General features: G+C 42.9%; 1 protein-coding gene across 1 annotated transcript in view; it reads left to right on the top strand.

The window, feature by feature from the left end:
* The window catches only part of CAB39L (calcium binding protein 39 like), a 184,223-nt gene extending 163,610 nt beyond the window's left edge, over positions 1 to 20,613 (top strand). The window contains 1 exon segment of the mRNA XM_053708362.1: positions 19,407 to 20,613. Coding sequence (XP_053564337.1) covers positions 19,407 to 19,586 — 180 coding nt within the window. The 3' untranslated portion in view covers positions 19,587 to 20,613.
* The last annotated feature ends 827 nt before the right edge of the window (positions 20,614 to 21,440 follow it).

The raw sequence follows: 21,440 nt of genomic DNA, 5'->3' as shown, positions 1-21,440 counted from the left end.
GGAAGAAGAAACTGCCTGCGTTTTCTATGATCTTAGCAGGCGTAACTAAGATCCACTGGCTGTTCTCGACATTCTGAGGAGTGGGGTAACTTCAGAAAATGGGAATAGCATGCGGGGTCTCCCGCAAATGAGGTATGTGCAGTACAATATTTTCTGGGAATGGAATTGACTAAGAAAACACTGCTGTTACCCTTATGATGTAAGTACAGCCTTAAATGCAGTAGTAGTGACTGGTATCAGGCTGATAAATGTATGCACAGTAGAGTTATTTTCTAGGGACTAGAATTTTGACTGAAAAATACTGTTAATACTGATATAATGTGTGAGCCTTAACTGCAGTAGAAGCGACTGGTAGCAGGCTTAGTAATAACTTTACACAGCATCTGAAATGTTGTTTTTTAAAACGTTTACTGGCATGTTAATCGTTTTGTGAGGTACTTTGGTGATAAATCTTTTTGGGCATGATTTTTTTCCACACGGCTAACGTATATTTCTGCATAGAAACAGTTATATCAGGTCTCCCACTGTTGTAATAGGAGTGGGAGGGACCTTTTTTAGCGCCTTGTTGCGCAGTTAAAATTCTAGCACAGTCTTCCTGCTTCTTCCTCTTTGATCCAGGACGTCTCCAGAGAGCTCAGGGATCTTCAAAATTCGTTTTTGAGGGAGGTAATCAGTCACAGCAGACCTGTGACAGTGTGTTGGACTGTGATAAAAGCGTTAAATCTTAATTTGATATCCGTTTTTTGGGTACTGAGGGGTTAATCATCCTTTTGCTAATGGGTGCAATCCTCTGCTAATTAATACATTTAAAGAATTGTTGACTATAACTGAACTAGTTCTTTGTTATTCAATTGTGTTTTTTTAAGAAAGCGCTGCAGCGTTTTTTATATTGCTTGTAAACTTATTGAAGTAATTTCCAAGCTTGCTAGCTTCATTGCTAGTCTGTTTAAACATGTCTGATACAGAGGAATCTGCTTGTTCATTATGTTTAAAAGCCGATGTGGAGCCCAATAGAAATATGTGTACCAATTGTATTGATATTACTTTGAATAAAAGTCAATCTGTACCGATAAAGAAATTATCACCAGACAACGAGGGGGAAGTTATGCCGTCTAACTCTCCTCACGTGTCAGTACCTTCGTCTCCCGCTCGGGAGGTGCGTAAGATTGAGGCGCCAAGTACATCAAGGCCCTTACAAATCACTTTACATGATATGGCTAATGTTATGAAAGAAGTATTATACAATATGCCCGAGTTAAGAGGCAAGCGCGACAGCTCTGGGTTAAGGACAGAGCGCGCCAATGACACGAGAGCCATGTCTGATACTGCGTCAAAATTTGCAGAACATGAGGACGGAGAGCTTCATTCTGTGGGTGACGGTTCTGATTCGGGGAGACCGGATTCAGAAATTTAAAATTTTAAATTTAAACTTGAGAACCTCCGCGTGTTGCTAGGGGAGGTGTTAGCGGCTCTGAATGATTGTGACACGGTGGCAATCCCAGAGAAATTATGTAGGCTGGATAAATACTATGCGGTACCGGTGTGTACTGACTTTTTTCCTATACCAAAGAGGCTTACAGAGATTCTTAGCAAGGAGTGGGATAGACCCGGTGTGCCTTTTTCCCCTCCTCCGATATTTAGAAAAATGTTCCCTATAGACGCCACCACACGAGACTTATGGTAGACGGTCCCTAAGGTGGAGGGAGCAGTTTCTACTTTAGCCAAGCGTACCACTATCCCGGTGGAGGATAGCTGTGCTTTCTCAGATCCAATGGATAAAAAATTAGAGGGTTACCTTAAGAAAATGTTTGTTCAACAAGGTTTTATATTACAGCCTCTTGCATGCATTGCGCCTGTCACTGCTGCAGCGGCATTCTGGTTTGAGTCTCTGGAAGAGGCGATTCGCACAGCACCATTGGATGAATCTTTGAGCAAAATTAGAACCCTTAAGCTGGCTAATGCGTTTGTTTCGGATGCCGTAGTGCATTTAACCAAACTTACGGCTAAGAATTCCGGATTCGCCATACTGGCGCGTAGAGCGCTATGGCTTAAATCCTGGTCAGCAGATGTAACTTCTAAGTCTAAACTACTAAACATTCCTTTCAAAGGGCAGACCTTATTCGGGCCCGGCTTGAAGGAAATTATTGCTGACATTACTGGAGGTAAGGGCCACACCCTTCCTCAGGACAGGGCCAAATCAAAGGCCAAACAGTCTAATTTTCGTGCCTTTCGTAATTTCAAGGCAGGAGCAGCATCAACTTCCTCCGCTCCAAAACAGGAAGGAACTACTGCTCGTTACAGACAGGGTTGGAAAGGCAACCAGTCATGGAACAAGGGCAAGCAGGCCAGAAAGCCTACTTCCGCCCCTAAGACAGCATGAAGACAGGGCCCCCTTTCTGGAGACGGATCTAGTGGGGGGCAGACTTTCTCTCTTTGCCCAGGCTTGGGCAAGAGATGTACAGGATCCCTGGACGTTGGAGATTATATCTCAGGGATACCTTCTGGATTTCAAAACTTCTCCTCCACAAGGGAGGTTTCATCTGTCAAGGTTATCAACAAACCTAGTAAAGAAAGAGGCATTTCTACAATGTGTACAAGACCTCTTAGTGATGGGAGTGATCCACCCAGTTCCGCGAACGGAACAGGGGCAAGGGTTTTATTCAAATCTGTTTGTGGTTCCCAAGAAAGAGGGAACTTTCAGACCAATCTTAGACTTAAAGATCTTAAACAAATTCCTAAGGGTTCCGTCGTTCAAGATGGAAACCATTCGGACCATCCTACCCATGATCCAAGAGGGTCAATATATGACAACAGTGGACTTAAAGGATGCCTACCTTCACATACCGATTCACAAAGATCATTATCGGTACCTAAGGTTTGCCTTTCTAGACAGGCATTACCAGTTTGTAGCTCTTCCCTTCGGGTTAGCTACGGCCCCGAGAATTTTTACAAAGGTTCTGGGCTCACTTCTGGCGGTACTAAGACCACGAGGCATAGCGGTGGCTCCGTACCTAGACGACATTCTGATACAAGCGTCAAGTTTTCAAAATGCAAAGTCTCATACAGAGATAGTTCTAGCATTTCTGAGGTCGCATGGGTGGAAAGTGAACGTGGAGAAGAGTTCTCTGTTACCACTCACAAGGGTCCCTTTTCTAGGGACTCTTATAGATTCTGTAGAGATGAAGATTTACCTGACGGAGTCCAGGTTATCAAAGATTCTCAATGCTTGCCGTGTCCTTCACTCCATTCCAAGCCCATCAGTAGCTCAGTGCATGGAAGTAATCGGCTTAATGGTCGCGGCAATGGACATAGTGCCATTTGCGCGCCTACATCTCAGACCGCTGCAACTATGCATGCTAAGTCAATGGAACGGGGATTACTCAGATCTGTCCCCTTTGCTAAATCTGGACCAGGAGACCAGAGACTCTCTTCTCTGGTGGTTGTCACAGGTTCATCTGTCCAAAGGAATGACTTTTCGCAGACCAGATTGGATGATTGTAACAACAGATGCCAGCCTACTAGGCTGGGGAGCAGTCTGGAACTCCCTGAAGGCTCAGGGATCGTGGACTCAGGAGGAGAGACTCCTCCCGATAAACATTCTAGAATTAAGAGCAATATTCAATGCTCTTCTAACTTGGCCTCAGTTAGCAACACTGAGGTTCATCAGATTTCAGTCGGACAACATCACGACTGTGGCTTACATCAATCATCAAGGGGGAACCAGGAGTTCCCTAGCGATGTTGGAAGTCTCGAAGATAATTCGCTGGGCAGAGTCTCACTCTTGCCACCTGTCAGCGATCTACATCCCAGGCGTGGAGAACTGGGAGGCGGATTTTCTAAGTCGACAGACCTTTCATCCGGGGGAGTGGGAACTTCACCCGGAGGTATTTGCTCAACTGATTCGTCGTTGGGGCAAACCGGATCTGGATCTCATGGCATCTCGCCAGAACGCCAAGCTTCCTTGTTACGGATCCAGGTCCAGGGACCCGGGTGCGGTGCTGGTAGATGCACTAGCAGCCCCTTGGGTTTTCAACATAGCTTATGTGTTTCCACCTTTTCCGTTGCTACCTCGACTGATTGCCAGGATCAAACAGGAGAGAGCATCAGTGATTCTGATAGCGCCTGCGTGGCCACGCAGGACCTGGTATGCAGACCTAGTGGACATGTCATCCTGTCCACCATGGTCTCTACCCCTGAGGCAGGACCTTCTAATCCAGGGTCCTTTCAACCCATTCCTAGGATATTGTCTTTTCTACAAGAGGGTTTAGAAAAGGACTTATCCGCTAGTTCACTAAAGGGACAGATTTCTGCTCTGTCTATTCTTTTACACAAGCGTCTGGCAGAGAATCCAGACGTCCAGGCTTTTTGTCAGGCTTTGGCTAGGATTAAGCCTGTGTTTAAAACTGTTGCTCCTCCGTGGAGCTTAAACTTGGTTCTTAAAGTTCTTCAGGGTGTTCCGTTTGAACCCCTTCATTCCATTGATATTAAGCTTTTATCTTGGAAAGTTCTGTTTTTGATGGCTATTTCCTCGGCTCGAAGAGTCTCTGAGTTATCTGCCTTACATTGTGATTCTCCTTATCTGATCTTTCATTCAGACAAGGTAGTCCTGCGTACTAAGCCTGGGTTTTTACCTAAGGTTGTTTCTAACAGGAATATCAATCAAGAGATTGTTGTTCCATCGTTATGTCCTAATCCTTCTTCAAAGAAGGAACGTCTTTTGCATAATCTAGACGTGGTCCGTGCCCTGAAGTTCTACTTACAGGCAACTAAAGATTTTCAACAAACTTCTTCTCTGTTTGTCGTTTACTCTGGACAGAGGAGAGGTCAAAAGGCTTCGGCTACCTCTCTCTCTTTTTGGCTTCGTAGCATAATACGCTTAGCCTATGAGACTGCTGGACAGCAGCCTCCTGAAAGAATTACAGCTCATTCCACTAGAGCTGTGGCTTCCACCTGGGCCTTTAAGAATGAGGCCTCTGTTGAACAGATTTGCAAGGCTGCAACTTGGTCTTCACTTCATACTTTTTCCAAATTTTCCAAATTTGACACTTTTGCTTCTTCGGAGGCTGTTTTTGGGAGAAAGGTTCTACAGGCAGTGGTTCCTTCTGTTTAATGTTCCTGCCTTGTCCCTCCCATCATCCGTGTACTTTAGCTTTGGTATTGGTATCCCATAAGTAATGGATGACCCGTGGACTGAACACACTTAACAAGAGAAAACATAATTTATGCTTACCTGATAAATTTATTTCTCTTGTAGTGTGTTCAGTCCACGGCCCGCCCTGTCTTTTTGAGGCAGGTTCTAAATTTTAAATTATAACTCCAGTCACCACTGCACCCTATAGTTTCTCCTTTCTCGTCTTGTTTCGGTCGAATGACTGGATATGACATGTGAGGGGAGGAGCTATATAGCAGCTCTGCTTGGGTGATCCTCTTGCAACTTCCTGTTGGGAAGGAGAATATATCCCATAAGTAATGGATGACCCGTGGACTGAACACACTACAAGAGAAATAAATTTATCAGGTAAGCATAAATTATGTTTTTTGCCTAGAAACAGTTTCCTGAGGCTTTCCACTGTTGTAATATAAGTGGGAGGGGCCTATTTTAGCGCTTTTCTGCGCAGCTAGAATTACAGACAGAGACACTCAGCTTCCTTCTGCATGATACAGGACACCTCTGAAGGGCTCAAAAGGCTTCAAAAGTCGTGTTTGAGGAGGGTAACAACCACAGTAGACCTGTGGCAGTTTTTGTTACTGTGTTTATTATTCCGTTTTTGGTATTAAGGGGTTAATCATCCATTTGCAAGTGGGTGCAATGCTCTGCTAACTTGTTACATACACTGTAAAAATTTCGTTAGTGTAACTGCCTTTTTTCACTGTTATTTCAAATTTTGTCAAAATTTGTTTCTCTTAAAGGCACAGTAACGTTTTTTATATTGCTTGTTAACTTGGTTTAAAGTGTTTTCCAAGCTTGCTAGTCTCATTGCTAGTCTGTACAAACATGTCTGAATCAGAGGATACTTGTTCATTATGTTTAAAAGCCATGGTGGAGCCCCATATGAGAATGTGTACTAAATGTATTGATTTCACCTTAAACAGTAAAGATCAGTCTTTATCTATAAAAGAATTGTCACCAGAGGGGTCTGTCGAGGGGGAAGTTATGCCGACTAACTCTCCCCACGTGTCGGACCCTTCGCCTCCCGCTCAAGGGACGCACGCTAATATGGCGCCAAGTACATCAGCGACGCCCATAGCGATTACTTTGCAGGACATGGCTGCAGTCATGGATAATACCCTGTCAGAGGTATTAGCCAGATTGCCTGAATTGAGAGGCAAGCGTGATAGCTCTGGGGTTAGACGAGATACAGAGCGCGTAGATGCTGTAAGAGCCATGTCTGATACTGCGTCACAATATGCAGAACCTGAGGACGGAGAGCTTCAGTCTGTGGGTGACGTCTCTGAATCGGGGAGACCTGATTCAGAGATTTCTAATTTTAAATTTAAGCTTGAGAACCTCCGTGTATTGCTTGGGGAGGTATTAGCTGCTCTGAATGACTGTGACACAATTGCAGTGCCAGAGAAATTGTGTAGGCTGGATAAATACTATGCAGTGCCGGTGAGTACTGATGTTTTTCCAATACCTAAAAGGCTTACAGAAATTATTAGTAAGGAGTGGGATAGACCCGGTGTGCCCTTTTCCCCACCTCCTATATTTAGAAAAATGTTTCCAATAGATGCCACTACACGGGACTTATGGCAGACAGTCCCTAAGGTGGTGGAGGGAACAGTTTCTATTTTAGCAAAGCGTACCACTATCCCGGTTGAGGACAGTTGTGCTTTTTCAGATCCAATGGATAAAAAATTAGAGGGTTACCTTAAGAAAATGTTTATTCAACAAGGTTTTATTTTACAGCCCCTTGCATGCATGGCGTTCTGGTTTGAGGCCCTGGAAGAGGCCATCCATACAGCTCCATTGACTGAAATTATTGACAAGCTTAGAACACTTAAGCTAGCTAACTCATTTGTTTCTGATGCCATTGTTCATTTGACTAAACTAACGGCTAAGAATTCCGGATTCGCCATCCAGGCGCGTAGGGCGCTATGGCTCAAATCCTGGTCAGCTGATGTGAAGTCTAAATTACTCAACATTCCTTTCAAGGGGCAGACCCTATTCGAGCCTGGTTTGAAAGAAATTATTGCTGACATTACTGGAGGTAAGGTATACCCTTCCTCAGCACAGGGCCAAATCAAGGGCCAAACAGTCTAATTTTCGTGCCTTTCGAAATTTCAAGGCAGGTGCAGCATCAACTTCCTCCGCTTCAAAACAAGAGGGAACTTTTGCTCAATCCAAGCAGGCCTGGAAACCTAACCAGTCCTGGAACAAGGGCAAGCAGGCCAGAAAGCCTGCTGCTGCCTCTAAGACAGCATGAAGGAGCGGCCCCCTATCCGACAACGGATCTAGTAGGGGGCAGACTCTCTCTCTTCGCCCAGGCGTGGGCAAGAGATGTTCAGTATCCCTGGGCGTTGGAGATCATATCTCAGGGATATCTTCTGGATTTCAAAGCTTCTCCTCCACAAGGGAGATTTCACCTTTCAAGATTATCTGCAAACCAGATAAAGAAAGAGGCATTCCTAAGCTGCGTACAAGATCTCCTTGTAATGGGAGTGATCCATCCAGTTCCGCGGACGGAACAAGGACAGGGGTTTTATTCAAATCTGTTTGTGGTTCCCAAAAAAGAGGGAACCTTCAGACCAATTTTGGATCTAAAAATCCTAAACAAATTCCTCAGAGTTCCATCATTCAAGATGGAAACTATTCGAACCATTTTACCCATGATCCAAGAGGGTCAGTACATGACCACAGTGGACTTAAAGGATGCCTACCTTCACATTCCGATTCACAAGAATCATCATCGGTTCCTGAGGTTTGCCTTTTTAGACAGGCATTACCAATTTGTAGCTCTTCCATTCGGGTTGGCTACAGCCCCAAGAATTTTTACAAAGGTTCTGGGCCCACTTCTGGCGGTCCTAAGACCGCGAGGCATAGCGGTGGCTTCTTACCTGGACGACATCCTGATACAGGCGTCAAGCTTTCAAATTGCGTCATACAGAGATAGTTCTGGCATTCCTGAGGTCACATGGGTGGAAGGTGAACGAAGAAAAGAGTTCTCTATCTCCTCTCACAAGGGTTTCCTTCCTAGGGACTCTAATAGATTCTGTAGAAATGAAAATTTACCTGACGGAGTCCAGGTTATCAAAACTTCTAAATGCTTGCCGTGTGCTTCACTTCCATTCCGCCGCCCCACGGTGGCTCAGTGCATGGAAGTAATCGCGCTTAATCGGACTAGCGGCGATGGACATTGTGCCTATTTGCGCGCCTTCATCTCAGACCGCTGCAATTATGCAGTGCTCAGTCAGTTGAATGGGGATTACACAGATTTGTCCCCTCTACTATATCAGGATAAGGAAACCAGAGATTCTCTTCTCTGGTGGTTATCTCGGGTCAATCTGTCCAAGGGTTATGACCTTTCGCAGACCAGATTGGACAATTGTAACAACAGATGACCAACCTTCTAGGTGGGGGTGCAGTCTGGAACTCCTGAAGGCTCAGGGTTCATGGACTCAGGAGGAGAAACTCCCTCCAATAAATATTCTGGAGTTAAGAGCAATATTCAATGCTCTTCTAGCTTGGCCTCAGCAACACTGAGGTTCATCAGATTTCAGTCGGCAACAATCACGACTGTAGCTTACATCAACCATCAAGGGGGAACCAGGAGTTCCCTAGCAATGTCAAGAAGTCTCCAAGATAATTCGCTGGGCAGAGACTCACTCTTGCCCACCTGTCAGCGATCCATATCCAGGTGTAGAGAAATGGGAGGCGGATTTTCTAAGTCGTCAGACTTTTCATCCGGGGGAGTGGGAACTCCATTCGGAGGTGTTTGCTCAATTGGTTCTCCGTTGGGGCAAAACCAGAATTGGATCTCATGGCGTCTCGCCAGAACGCCAAGCTTCCTTGTTACGGATCCAGGTCCAAGGGACCCAGAAGCGCACTGATAGATGCTCTAGCAGCACCTTGGTTCTTCAACCTGGCTTATGTGTTTCCACCGTTTCCTCTGCTCCCTCGTCTGATTGCCAAAATCAAACAGGAGAGAGCATCGGTGATATTGATAGCGCCTGCGTGGTATGCAGACCTAGTGGACATGTCATCCTTTCCACCATGGACTCTGCCTCTGAGACAAGACCTTCTAATACAAGGTCCTTTCAATCATCCGAATCTACTTTCTTCTGAGACTGACTGCATGGAGATTAAACGCTTGATCCTATCAAAGCGTTGGCTTCTCCGAGTCAGTAATTGATACCTTAATACAGGCACGAAAGCCCTGTCACCAGGAAAATTTACCAACAAGATATGGCGTAAATATCTTCATTGGTGTGAATCCAAGAATTACTCATGGAGTAGGGTTAGGATTCCTAGGATATTGTCCTTCCTCCAAGAGGGTTTGGACAAAGGATTATCAGCTAGTTCTTTAAAGGGACAGATTTCTGCTCTGTCTATTCTTTTACACAAGCGTCTGGCAGAAGTTCCAGACGTTCCAGGCATTTTGTCAGGCTTTAGTTAGAATTAAGCCTGTGTTTAAACCTGTTGCTCCTCCATGGAGCTTAAACTTGTTTCTTAAAGTTCTTCAAGGGTTCCGTTTGAACCCCTTCATTCTACTTGGATATCAAACTTCTATCATGAATGTTATTTTTTCTGATGGCTATTTCCTTGGCTCGAAGAGTCTCGGAGTTATCTGCCTTACATTGTGATTCTCCTTATCTGATCTTTTCATTCAGATAAAGTAGTTCTGCGTACAAAACCTGATTTTTTACCTAAGGTGGTTTCTAACAAGAATATCAATCAAGAGATTGTTGTTCCATCATTATGTCCTAATCCTTCTTCAAAGAAGGAACATCTTTTGCATAATCTAGACTTAGTCCGTGCCTTGAAGTTTTACTTACAGGCTACTAAAGATTTTCGTCAAACATCTAACCTGTTTGTTGTTTACTCTGGACAGAGGAGAGGTCAAAAGGCCTCGGCAACCTCTCTTTCTTTTTGGCTTCGGAGTATAATCCGTTTAGCCTATGAGACTGCTGGACAGCAGCCTCCTGAAAGGATTACAGCTCATTCTACTAGAGCTGTGGCTTCCACCTGGGCCTTTAAAAATGAGGCCTCTGTTGAACAGATTTGCAAGGCTGCGACTTGGTCTTCGCTTCATACCTTTTTCAAATTTTTCCAATTTGATACTTTTGCTTCTTCGGAGGCTGTTTTTGGGAGAAAGGTTCTACAGGCAGTGGTTCCTTCTGTTTAAGTTCCTGCCTTGTCCCTCCCATCATCCGTGTACTTTAACTTTGGTATTGGTATCCCACAAGTAATGGATCATCCGTGGACTGGATACACTTAACAAGAGAAAACATAATTTATGCTTACCTGATAAATTTATTTCTCTTGTAGTGTATCCAGTCCACGGCCCGCCCTGTCCTTTTCAGGCAGGTCTAAATTTTATATTAAACTACAGTCACCACTGCACCCTATGGTTTTCTCCTTTCTCGTCTTGTTTCGGTCGAATGACTGGATATGGCAGTGAGGGGAGGAGCTATATAGCAGCTCTGCTGTGGGTGATCCTCTTGCAACTTCCTGTTGGGAAGGAGAATATCCCACAAGTAATGGATGATCCGTGGACTGGATACACTACAAGAGAAATAAATTTATCAGGTAAGCATAAATTATGTTTTTCTCTCAAGTCTATGACGGAGGCGATGCTACTATTCATCACACTTGAAGGGCCATGTTCCTGTTCCACGGCGTAGATTCCGGTAAAATAGTTTCATTTTATTACATTGACTGTAATGTGATTTATTGTGACAGCTAAGTATGAGTCACCTTCTGTACCGATCTGGGAATCAAAGGCTAATTTCCTCCTTAGGGGGGATTTGTGAACGGGGAGGGGTGTTTAATCATGTTTCTTATGTGATTCAACCTGCGTTGTGTAGTGGGTATGGGCTCTGTGGCCGAGACATCTAGAGTTAATCTATGTTGAGCATAGTCTTGTTTTATGAGCTTGCAGACCGCAAGTCCTGGGATTACACCTTCGGGTGTAAACCTATTCTTTTTTTTAAAACTTGCTTAACTTTCGATGTGGGCCTAGTTGCCACTTTTTGGTGGCGCGCTTTTTGGATTTCGCGGGGCACCTGGTGACCGGGCGTCGTTACGCTTGGGTGGTTTCTCTTCCACATTCCTGACCGTGTGGCGACGATGGAAAAGTCTGCTCCGCTGAGGTCTGGTCATAGGAGGTGGTGAGTGCCCCAGCCATTGTGGGTGTCATGTGCCGGTAGTTTTTCCAATATAGGGCTTAATTGATAGTATTAGCCAGGGAGGATTCTAATGCCAGGACTATTATAATTTCTGATTCTAAATCGTCCTCGGACGAGGACGTACTTTGGCCCGTTGTCGCAAGTCTACCAGTCGTGTCTCTTGTGCCTGCCTAGTATGCCGGGTCCCTCAGGCTCGGGGGACCTTCGGCCTGCTGAGCCATCGGCCACTGGGGGCTCTGTTCCTTCCCAAATGAACCCTTCTACTCTTGCGGGTGACCCTGACGTTGATGTCTCCTCCGCGCAGGGTGGATTGTTTCCCCCGGAGATGGCGGGACATTTTTGTTTTATTATCTTGATGGCGCTTATCCGCCTGCAGGACCCCGAGGTTTCCTCGCAGGTGTGTTCCTGCCCGCCTATCCCAGGTGTTCAGACTGTGGGTGGCACTATAATAGTTCCCCCGGCGGGGATTATTCCCCCATGTTTTTTTCGTTATAGGATTGTGCAGCTGCGTGTCCTACTACGTCGCCTTTTGACCTATTGGGGGATCCTTTTCTTTATCGGACAGGGACTTCTTAGTTCTCATTTGGTTTTCCTAACTAGACTCATGTGGATGATGATGTAATCTCCTGTTGGTTTGTTGCAATCTTTCCCAGATTTTTTCTGAAGGTTCCGGTCTTCGTATAGCGGGTCCTGCGGAGACCTAGTTCCTTCTGGGCGGATACCTACGGGTGATAAAAATCTGTTAAAATCTGACAGCGCTCAACCTTGTGTCTGTAGCTCCTAGTATTGTGGGTACCAGCGCCCCCAAAAAGGTGAATGTAGTGCTAAAAATAAATACACAGAGCGCCTCCTAAAAGGCTAAGACACTAGTAGTCACAAGATTATTTAAATAAAAAATATATTGAAATTCTATAGGGGTATATAAAATATTTTATAAGCTACTTATAGCTAAAATATACAAACAAGATACAAAAGTGGATCCACTTAAATTAATTTTAAGTGGATCCACTTTTGTATCTTGTTTGTATATTTTAGCTATAAGTAGCTTATAAAATATTTTATATACCCCTATAGAATTTCAATATATTTTTTATTTAAATAATCTTGTCACTACTAGTGTATTAGCCTTTTAGGAGGCGCTCTGTGTATTTATTTTTAGGATACCTACAGGTGCCCTTATTCCTTTTATCCGGTTCGGATTTCTTTCCTTTAATTATTTTTCCTACAGGAATTCCTTGGATAGATTGCCGAGTTAATCCACGGAAGTTGTTCCCGGATTATGGTCCGGAGTTTTTTCTGTGCGACTTATTTGGTTAGTGACGCACGTTGCGTCTGGCTGGTCCAGCGGGACTTGCTTGTTCACTTGTTGTTTGTTTGTTTTTATAAACTACACTATGCAGCTCATTGTGGCCTTCGGGTCAGGATGTCGGGAGCGCTTGGGCTGGCCCGGGTCAGTCTGCTTCTGGTGACTGGGTTGGTGTTTTTTTGGGGGGGTTTTGATGTGTCGCTTCACTTCCCCTTTGCGAGGGGAAGCGGTTGCGGATTTGGATGGTTCCTTTGGAGTCTCCTAGGTCCGTTCTCTTAGACTGGTTTTTGTTCCCATATTTTTTGCGGGAATGAGTCGGGGTGCTTTGACAGCTGGTGCTGTCGGGTGGCCCGCTCCTCCTGCCTGCGACTCTGTGAGCCTTTGGCTCCAACGGGATCCCGGACGTGTGTCATGCCTTGGTTAAGGGAGATGTGATGTAGTGGTTAGCTGCACCACTTCTGAAGGGTTGATCCCTGGTAAAGCTCCTGTTTTCTTCCTCTGGGTACTGCACCTAGCGTTTTCCGGTTGTTTCTTTCCGCCCTTTTGGGTCGGGTGCCGAGGTGAGCTCTGTCTCTTCGGGGTCTCGTGGCTGCGGTCCGAGGTTTTTTCATTGGAATTGTTCCACGTTGTTTTTTGCAGTGTTTTTCCTGTGTCCTTCTGAAGTTCCTCTGTTCGAGATCCTTTTCTCCTAGATGAGATGGTCTGCCAGGTATTTTTGATCTTGTAAGGACTCGGGTCGTGTTGAATTTCTAGCGCCATCCCGTCTGTCTGGGGAGGGGCGTTCAGGATTCGGGCAGTGTTGATGTAGCTATTCTATTCTTGTCCCTGTTTTCCCCTTGGGGGTTAGGGGTTGGGTCAGGATGGGGTTCATTTTCTCTCCTTTGGGGAGTCTGGATCTTTTCCGGTTGGTTACCCTTTTTATTAGAAGGGTGGGCTCTGGGCCTTTTTTCTAAAGGGTTCTTTTGCCATGTTTTTTCCCTTCTTGTCTAGGACATGGATCTACCCATGTTGTGTCCTTTTCCCTGGTCTGTCTCTACCTTCTGCAGACTTTCCACACGGCTTGTGGTTTTGGCATGTTGTTTTGCCTTCGTTGCCTGAGTTGGGGGGTTCGAGAGCTTGTCTCTTGGAGGTTTTGTGCCCTTCTTTTGGGCTTTGGATGGTAGGCCTGTCTTGGTTCTTCTGTTGTGTCTTGGACACATGCTCCCTGTCACATGTCTTCCTCTGGAGGACTCGTGTTTCTCTATGGGAGTGGTGTCACCTTGCTCTTCATTTGTTGAGGATAGTGCTGCCTTTTGGACTTGTCTTTTGGGGTTCTTTTCCATTTTCTGGGAGGATTCCCCATGTTTCTGGTCGCAATTTTTCTAAAGCGTGTCTTGTTGCTACCTCCCTCCTTTTTAGCGGTGGGGGTAGGATTCCGTTACCTGAACAACTTAGTCTCCTGCGCTTGTGTGATCTTTTTTTTTAATTTTAAATATTTTTATTGAGGGTAAAAGAAATATATACATACAGGTACCTTCAAAAAAAAAAAAAAAGAATGATGTAGTCATTACACTCCATGACCATAAAGCATCATACAGAATAACAATTGGAGCTAAGACAAGAGAATATGAAATGCAATAATACAGCTTATTGTCTAAGTAGTATCTTTAGTATAAAACAGAAGTTATCAAACTCAAACCCTCCTTTTTTCCAACCTCCTTGAAGCAAACAAGGCCACTTTTGGACCTCCAACCTTGTAAGTAGGATGAATAGTAGGAGGATTATAACCATATAAGGCCACTTATGGACCTTCAGGATATGGCAACTATAGATATAATATGTTTACATGAATGAAACTTATACAGTACCTATGAATACAACTTTGTACCTTATAATTAGTATATAGAAGACAATCTTTGCACCTTTATAGATAAAGAAAAGTTAAAGAGCTGTTAGAGTAGCAAATGTATATGCTCCCTAGCTAGGGGCTACTGAGCAAAACAAGAAGGCTCTTATGTGGAATGAGGTTTCTGTTAGCATATATAGATTTTCAGAGGTATAAAAGATAATTAACAGTAGCACTTAATGTGCCATAACAAATCATATTGCACAATTATTACTATGTGAGAAATATTTACTTAAGCCCTATGAGTATATAAGTATATATGGAGCTAAACTGTCTGAGTTTAGAATAACAACATAGGTGTAAAGATGTTGGAGTTAAGGGGATAACCAAAAATAATCTGATAGAAAGCTGAATTGGCTGAAAACCTATTAACGCATGCACAGAAAACTGCAATGTAGTGCACCAAATAAAGGACAAGCAACTAGATAATGCTCTACTACTCTATATGTAATAGCAGTAATCTTTGTATAGGCTCCTAGGGGAGATATTCAGGGAAGCAATTAAAATGCTAGACAGGAGCTAGAAGATTTAATGTAACTATAATTTATTTTATGGACTGGCTATTAGGTAGGAAAACGTATATTTGATTGTCCTGGCTAGCAGTGAAGTTAATAGAGATCATTATTATACTGTCTCAATATGGACGCAAGGGGGATTAACTTAATCAGGTGGCTAGGAGTATTAAAGTTAATTAAGTATAGCTATGGACCTAAAGTCTCATAATAAGAGAATAAACACTGGTCTTGTCTAGATAGAGGGGACAACAAGTGGTCAGAAGGACAGTGCCTTTATATCTTGGACTTAACTTAACATGAGCAGGGGGAATGACCAGCAGCAACTTTAGCAGTCTGAACATATTAGCACAGTCTAGCAGTAACGTTACCTAACACAGACATAACATACGCTAACACAGTCTAGCAGTAACTTTAGCAGTCTACACATATACAAGCCGTCACGAACATTGAGAGTAACAAAGTCAGTCATCATATGCTGAGAGTTATACCAGCTGTTGCGCACATGAGAATTCTGACAGTGCCCTAGTAACATAGCATATACTAACATATTACTTTAATAAACATATATAAGCATGAGACTAACCCTAATGGCTTTGAGGCTAAACATATACAATCCTGCTCTTAACATGCTTAGGTATGATTCTCCCGACAGTACTCTGGCCCTAGCGTTACTCAGGAGAGCTGACCTAAATATACCCAGAATAAAAAAGATAAAAGGAAACAGAACAAACCAATGCGGTCCCAAAATGTCTCCAACTGTCCAGATTAGGTGCTATCACAAAATATTTAATACCAGAAATTAATAATTACAAACAAAGCCCTCTTGAACTAATAGCATCTTAGTGCAGCTCTCAAAAGTCTAACTGCGATCAGTTGCTGAGCGATACCTCTTTGCCTAAATCCCACTGCTTGGTAACAGACATTGAGGTATCGTTAGTTGCACGCAATCTTGGAGTTAATGTCATATATTAAGTTGCCTCTAGCAGATATGATCGCAGTGTAGAATAAAGTGTGTGTCACCATATTCACCCCACTCCGGTCCTCTGGAACGGCAGATCCCCTCCATCTTGGTGCCCTCGGCTGGGTCCTAAAACATGCGAGCTGGATGAGGGATACGTTTCGCTGTTTCTTAAGGTCTTGGCGACGAGATTCAGAGGGGTGTCTGCCGGATAGATGTTAAATGTAGGAATGAGCTTGGCTTCTCTGATAGCTGCTCCCAGGTAACCCGCTGACTCTGTAGGACTTAAGTCGCGGCAGCCATGACCTGCACCGTTTGGGGCCCACATCTCCTGAGAGGTATCCGTTGAAGGTGCTCTGCCACTCGGACCGCCAAAACATCGGACGGCTGTGGAGATGTCTCCATCAGGCCTGGAACAAGCCATGCCAATAGATGCTGAAAAGGGTTCCTGGATGGCGGTGGCGTCCGCTCCCTGCCCGTGGCTCGTCCAGGTCACCGTTGAGGTAAGTGAGTTTCGTGCCAGCCGTCCATCACTCATTTCTGCAGAGACATGAGTAGGACTTGGGAAGGTGGGTATTATCTGCCAGGGCACAAGAGCTGCATCTCTCTCCGTCCCTATAGAGTCGCAGTCTCCCCGCGTGGCTTCATCCCGGTCAGTAGTTGTGGAGAGATATATCCCCTTTTGCAGGGTGTTTTCAAAAGCAACTTGATAAGCATCTAGAAGGTTGCTGAACTCCAATAGTAAAAAGGTAGTTGAATCCATATTAAGGTTGGATTTATACTGCGCACTCAGGGCACAGCTAGTTGTGGGGACAGGCTGAGGCTTCTATAATAGGGGAAGGCCTCAAAGTGCAAAGTCCGGTACTGAGGGCTATGGAGCCTAGTCACAATTCAAAAACCCTATATCTTGAATTCGGACTTCTTCAGACCAGCCTCTCCACTGTTTTGATCAAAGTGTTGCTAACAATGCAATGCTAAATCAGGTTCCAATGTAGATAGCTTAAGGAGCTGAAGCTCAGTGCGACCTGTAAGATGGCCGCCGCCCGGGTGTCCCCCGCTTGTGTGATCTTATTGGGCTTACTGCTCCTCCCTCGCCTTTTAGGCTGCTTGTGGTCCCGGATGAGGTGTTCTCTGAACCCTCTGTGGGGATTGGATCCTTTGGGATCCCTCAATCTCTTGGGAGGATTGATTCAGGGATGATGTTTCGGCCGCTCTGCAGCCTGTTGTGGTCTAGTGCCTGTCTGCACAGTCTTGGTGCGCAAGGTCGAGAGTTTTGTCTCCTTCCTGGTGGGTTCTGCATCTCCTCTTCTCACACCACTGGCTAGATCATCTCTCTTGAATATTTTCTGGCTGAAGATTTTTTCTTTTGTTTACAGGGCGCTCTCAGTCTCTTGTGGTTTGGGGCGTTGTATTTGGTCCTCAGCTGGTTAGCTGGGGTAGGGGATTTTCCCCTTTTCGGCCTCGTCTTCTGTGGTTGATGCTGCCACCGCTGTTTAGCTGTCTATGCGTCTGCTGGGTCTTGAGATTCTTCTGTTCCTCTTTCGGTCCTTCACTTGTTTTTCCTGTGATGCTCCTTTTATTTGATCATATGTCTAGGTTTTTTTAGCCTATCGAGCAGAGCTTTGTGGTCTTCTGTGAGACCTGGTTTTGTTTCTTCTGTCCTGACTTGTTCTTCCTCTCTGGGAATTGTTCGTCGAGGCCCCCTAGTTGATCTAAGGGGGTGTGGCTGAGTTTTGCCCCTGAGAGATGGTGTCTTCAAGGTCTGTGATCTCGGTTGCGTCTGCTTGTGGTATCTAGCCGGGCCTTTGGACTGCTGGTGGCTTCGTGTGTATGGGGCCGTTTTTTGTTTTTTCAATAATTTTGTTTTCTGTTTTCAGACGAAACGGGACTTTTCTTCTCTGGGGATATGTTTGGTTGGTGCCTTCATTGGATCGCCTCTTACCCTCCCGTCTTGGCATTCAGTGTCCTCTTTGGCTTGGGTATAGTTTTCCCACAAGTAATGAATGCGGCTGTGGACTCTTTCCCATTAGGAAGAAAAACATAAATTATGCTTACCTGATAATTTCATTTTCTTCCGTGGGAAAGAGTCCACAGACCCCCGCCCGTTTTTGAGGTGTTGTTTTTTATCTTCTGGCACCCTTTCACCTTGATATTTCTTCCACTGTTCCTTGTTCCTCGGCAGAATGACTGGGGGATAGGGGAAGTCGGAGGAGTATTTAAGTCTTTGGCTGGTGTGTCTTTGCTTCCTCCTTGTGGCCAAGTTCTTATTTCCCACAAGTAATGAATGCGGCTGTGGACTCTTTCCCACGAAAGAAAATGAAATTATCAGGTAAGCATAATTTATGTTTTACCATAGTGCATTTTAAAAGTAATGTGTTTGAGTTGTGCATTTTTATAGACATGTAAATGTTAGATATCAATTTATATACCATGAGAGGCCGGTTGCTCACAGCTTTCAAAGCTTACAAGGTTATCTTGTTGCTACCACTGCAGTTTTGGCATATCCAAATTGAGGTGAGGCCTTGGTTTATGATGACATGGAAACCTTCTATTACCTTGTCAACAGTACACACTACCAGTATTTAGTGTTGGTGCACTCAAAGGATTGGCAGGTCACGCAGTTGCTGTCCAATACAACAGAAAATTCAGAATTACATATTGGTTATAATTCATAAAATCATCTTTTATCCATATGGACACAACATCAATCTCCATCCACTGGCTGAAGCACATGAAGCGTTTTGGCTTATGCCATAGTCATAGCTAATAGCACTCACTTGCCAACTTTTTTTAAATGCAGAATACTAAAAGCTTATTGGTCTAAATCATTTTCTCATGCAAGGTGGTGTTGTATGGCAGATAAAAGTCTAAACTACAACCAGCTACTGTTCTTGCTATAAAAATCGTGAATGACAACAATATTAATAAACAGTAAATTCAAAGAAATTACAGATCATCAAATAATAAATGCACGTCAAATTAGCTCATGAATTTACAAGCTGCGGAAGAGGAAAAACAAGTAGTAATTTTCTATCAAAATCCCAGCTGACATGCCTTTAGGGGGTTAATCACAAGGGACACTATTGTAAACATAAAATGCTCTGACAAATAAGAGCGCTTTATTTTTCAATAAGAATGGCCCTTTAAAAAAAAAAAAAACGTGTGTGTGGGGAGCGGGATTATGGATAAATATTTTTTACATGTAGATAATGGACGTTTAACTTCCTGATTGTGCTGTAGGAGAACAATTATGTTTATCAGACTTTTGATCACTGGATTTGGAGTAACAAATAAAAATCACCTAATTGTGTTTCTTTTTTTTTTTTAGTTTTGCTATGTCTCTTGTAACATATGTTCTACAGACAATGCACTAATATTTATTTTCTTACATCTTAGGTATTTGTGGCAAATCCAAACAAAACACAGCCAATTGTGGACATCCTGTTAAAAAACCAAACCAAGTTAATTGAATTCCTGAGCAGCTTCCAAAAAGAGAGAACAGATGACGAACAATTCTCCGATGAGAAGAATTACTTGATCAAACAGATACGAGACTTGAAAAAACCTACTCCATGAAAGCCTCATTGATTTCTCTGATTGGCATCTACCCGAAATTATCTAAATAAGTGTTTTAAATTGTCATGGCATTGTCAGTGCCTCTGTTTGTTTCAATTTAGTTTATTAGCTGCCAAGAGTATAAAGGTTTTATATTAAAACTTAAAATATATATATATAAATGACCAGGTAAATGCGTTCTTAATCAGGTCTGTTGGAATGTGAATTTTAGATTTGGGTGTTTAAAAAAGACTGGTAGATATATATTTTATTGTGTGAGCCAGTACCAAAAAGGGTCTGTCAGATGAGTTGTACCAGCTCATACTGCTGATGAAGTTTTTTTCAACATACTCCATATAAATTATTCAGAACTTTTTTCTCAAGCTTTTCACACTCACAATTCTCATAATACGGAGAAGTCATTTAGTGCAATTAGTGGATGTGATTTAGCATTCTCTTGTCTTCTCTGGTTTTGGCACTCCTCTGTCAAGCGAGAAAAGCCTCTAGAAAAGGGTTGTACAGCAATTTCCAAAGTTATCGAAAAAACAGCTTTAGTCATGTGGGGGATGTGTAATTTATTTAAATCCCACCTGCTCACTAATAATTAATAAAATATTAAGTTTTATCACTATGATTAATATAACTGATGCCTGATTGTATAGAGTTGCTTTTTTGTATGCAGGGACCTATATTTTAATTTATATTTTTGATTTCATGAAACATTACAATTATCTTTTCCTGGTGTATAAGTCATAAATAAACTTTCAGGGCCAAAAGTTAAATATGGTGTAGACTTACTTTTTACAATAATACAATATCCATCATCACTGCTTCACATATAACTTTCAGTGTACCACATACTGCACAAGGCGGCATATATTTACATAACTTTTATTGAGTAGCAGCAAAATTGACATTAAAGAATGTAGCATAATTCTCCAGCGCTAGAATAAATTGTCAATTTTGTTTTAATCTTTACAGTGGAATGATCTGTTGCTCTATTCCTGTTGTAAACTTTACAACTGGTAGTAATAAAAATTTCAATAAAGTTTGTGTCAAGTTGTGCTGTTACTACTAGTTGAGAAATGGACAACTGGAAGAGAATCCACCTTTTTGTGTTTGTTTATTACAGTGTGTTTTTATTTGCTTTATTTTAGCCTTATTGCGTAATATAAATATGCTCTTTTGAAAACAAAAACAAAAAAACACACATATCTTTGTAATCTTGTACTAAAAATTGCATATCTGTACCCCAGAATTGGATCTTTTATTTTATTATTTTCACTCGATACACTATATATATATATATATATATATATATATATATATATATATATATATATATATATATATATACTTCCCTTCAACAGTTATTATTTCTTGAAGAACAATATTTTTATTTACTGGACATAGTAGTGTGGGAACTTGCAACTATAAAACAGGTTTGTCCACCCTAAAAAACAACAGTTTTTTCTTCCAGGATATCTGAATATGCTCATTACTACAAGTATATCCTTATACAAATAGCTAAATCATTGCATGTATGGATTTTTATATTTCAACTACAACATTTATCGTATCTATTAGTATTATTTTAAACAAATTGTCCACTGCCTCTCCAAGTGAAAATAAACAATTATTGTCCCTCATCCTAAAGTTGAACACCCTTACTTTAAACCAGGGGTCGCCAACCTTTCGGACCTCAGGGACCACTAAACTCACAATTTTGAATCCCGTAGACCACTACAGGATTTTAAAAAGGTACAAACCTCTATAATGTGTGTGTTATATATACACACACACATACTGTACATAACTAGTCTAACCATAGCTAAGTTTACATTATGTATATATTTACACATTTTTAAGAATTAT

Source organism: Bombina bombina, chromosome 3 (genome assembly GCF_027579735.1).
Source record: "Bombina bombina isolate aBomBom1 chromosome 3, aBomBom1.pri, whole genome shotgun sequence".
Taxonomy (NCBI): domain Eukaryota; kingdom Metazoa; phylum Chordata; class Amphibia; order Anura; family Bombinatoridae; genus Bombina; species Bombina bombina.
Note: the sequence above shows the minus strand (reverse complement) of the source record. Positions and strands in the feature narration are given on the sequence as shown.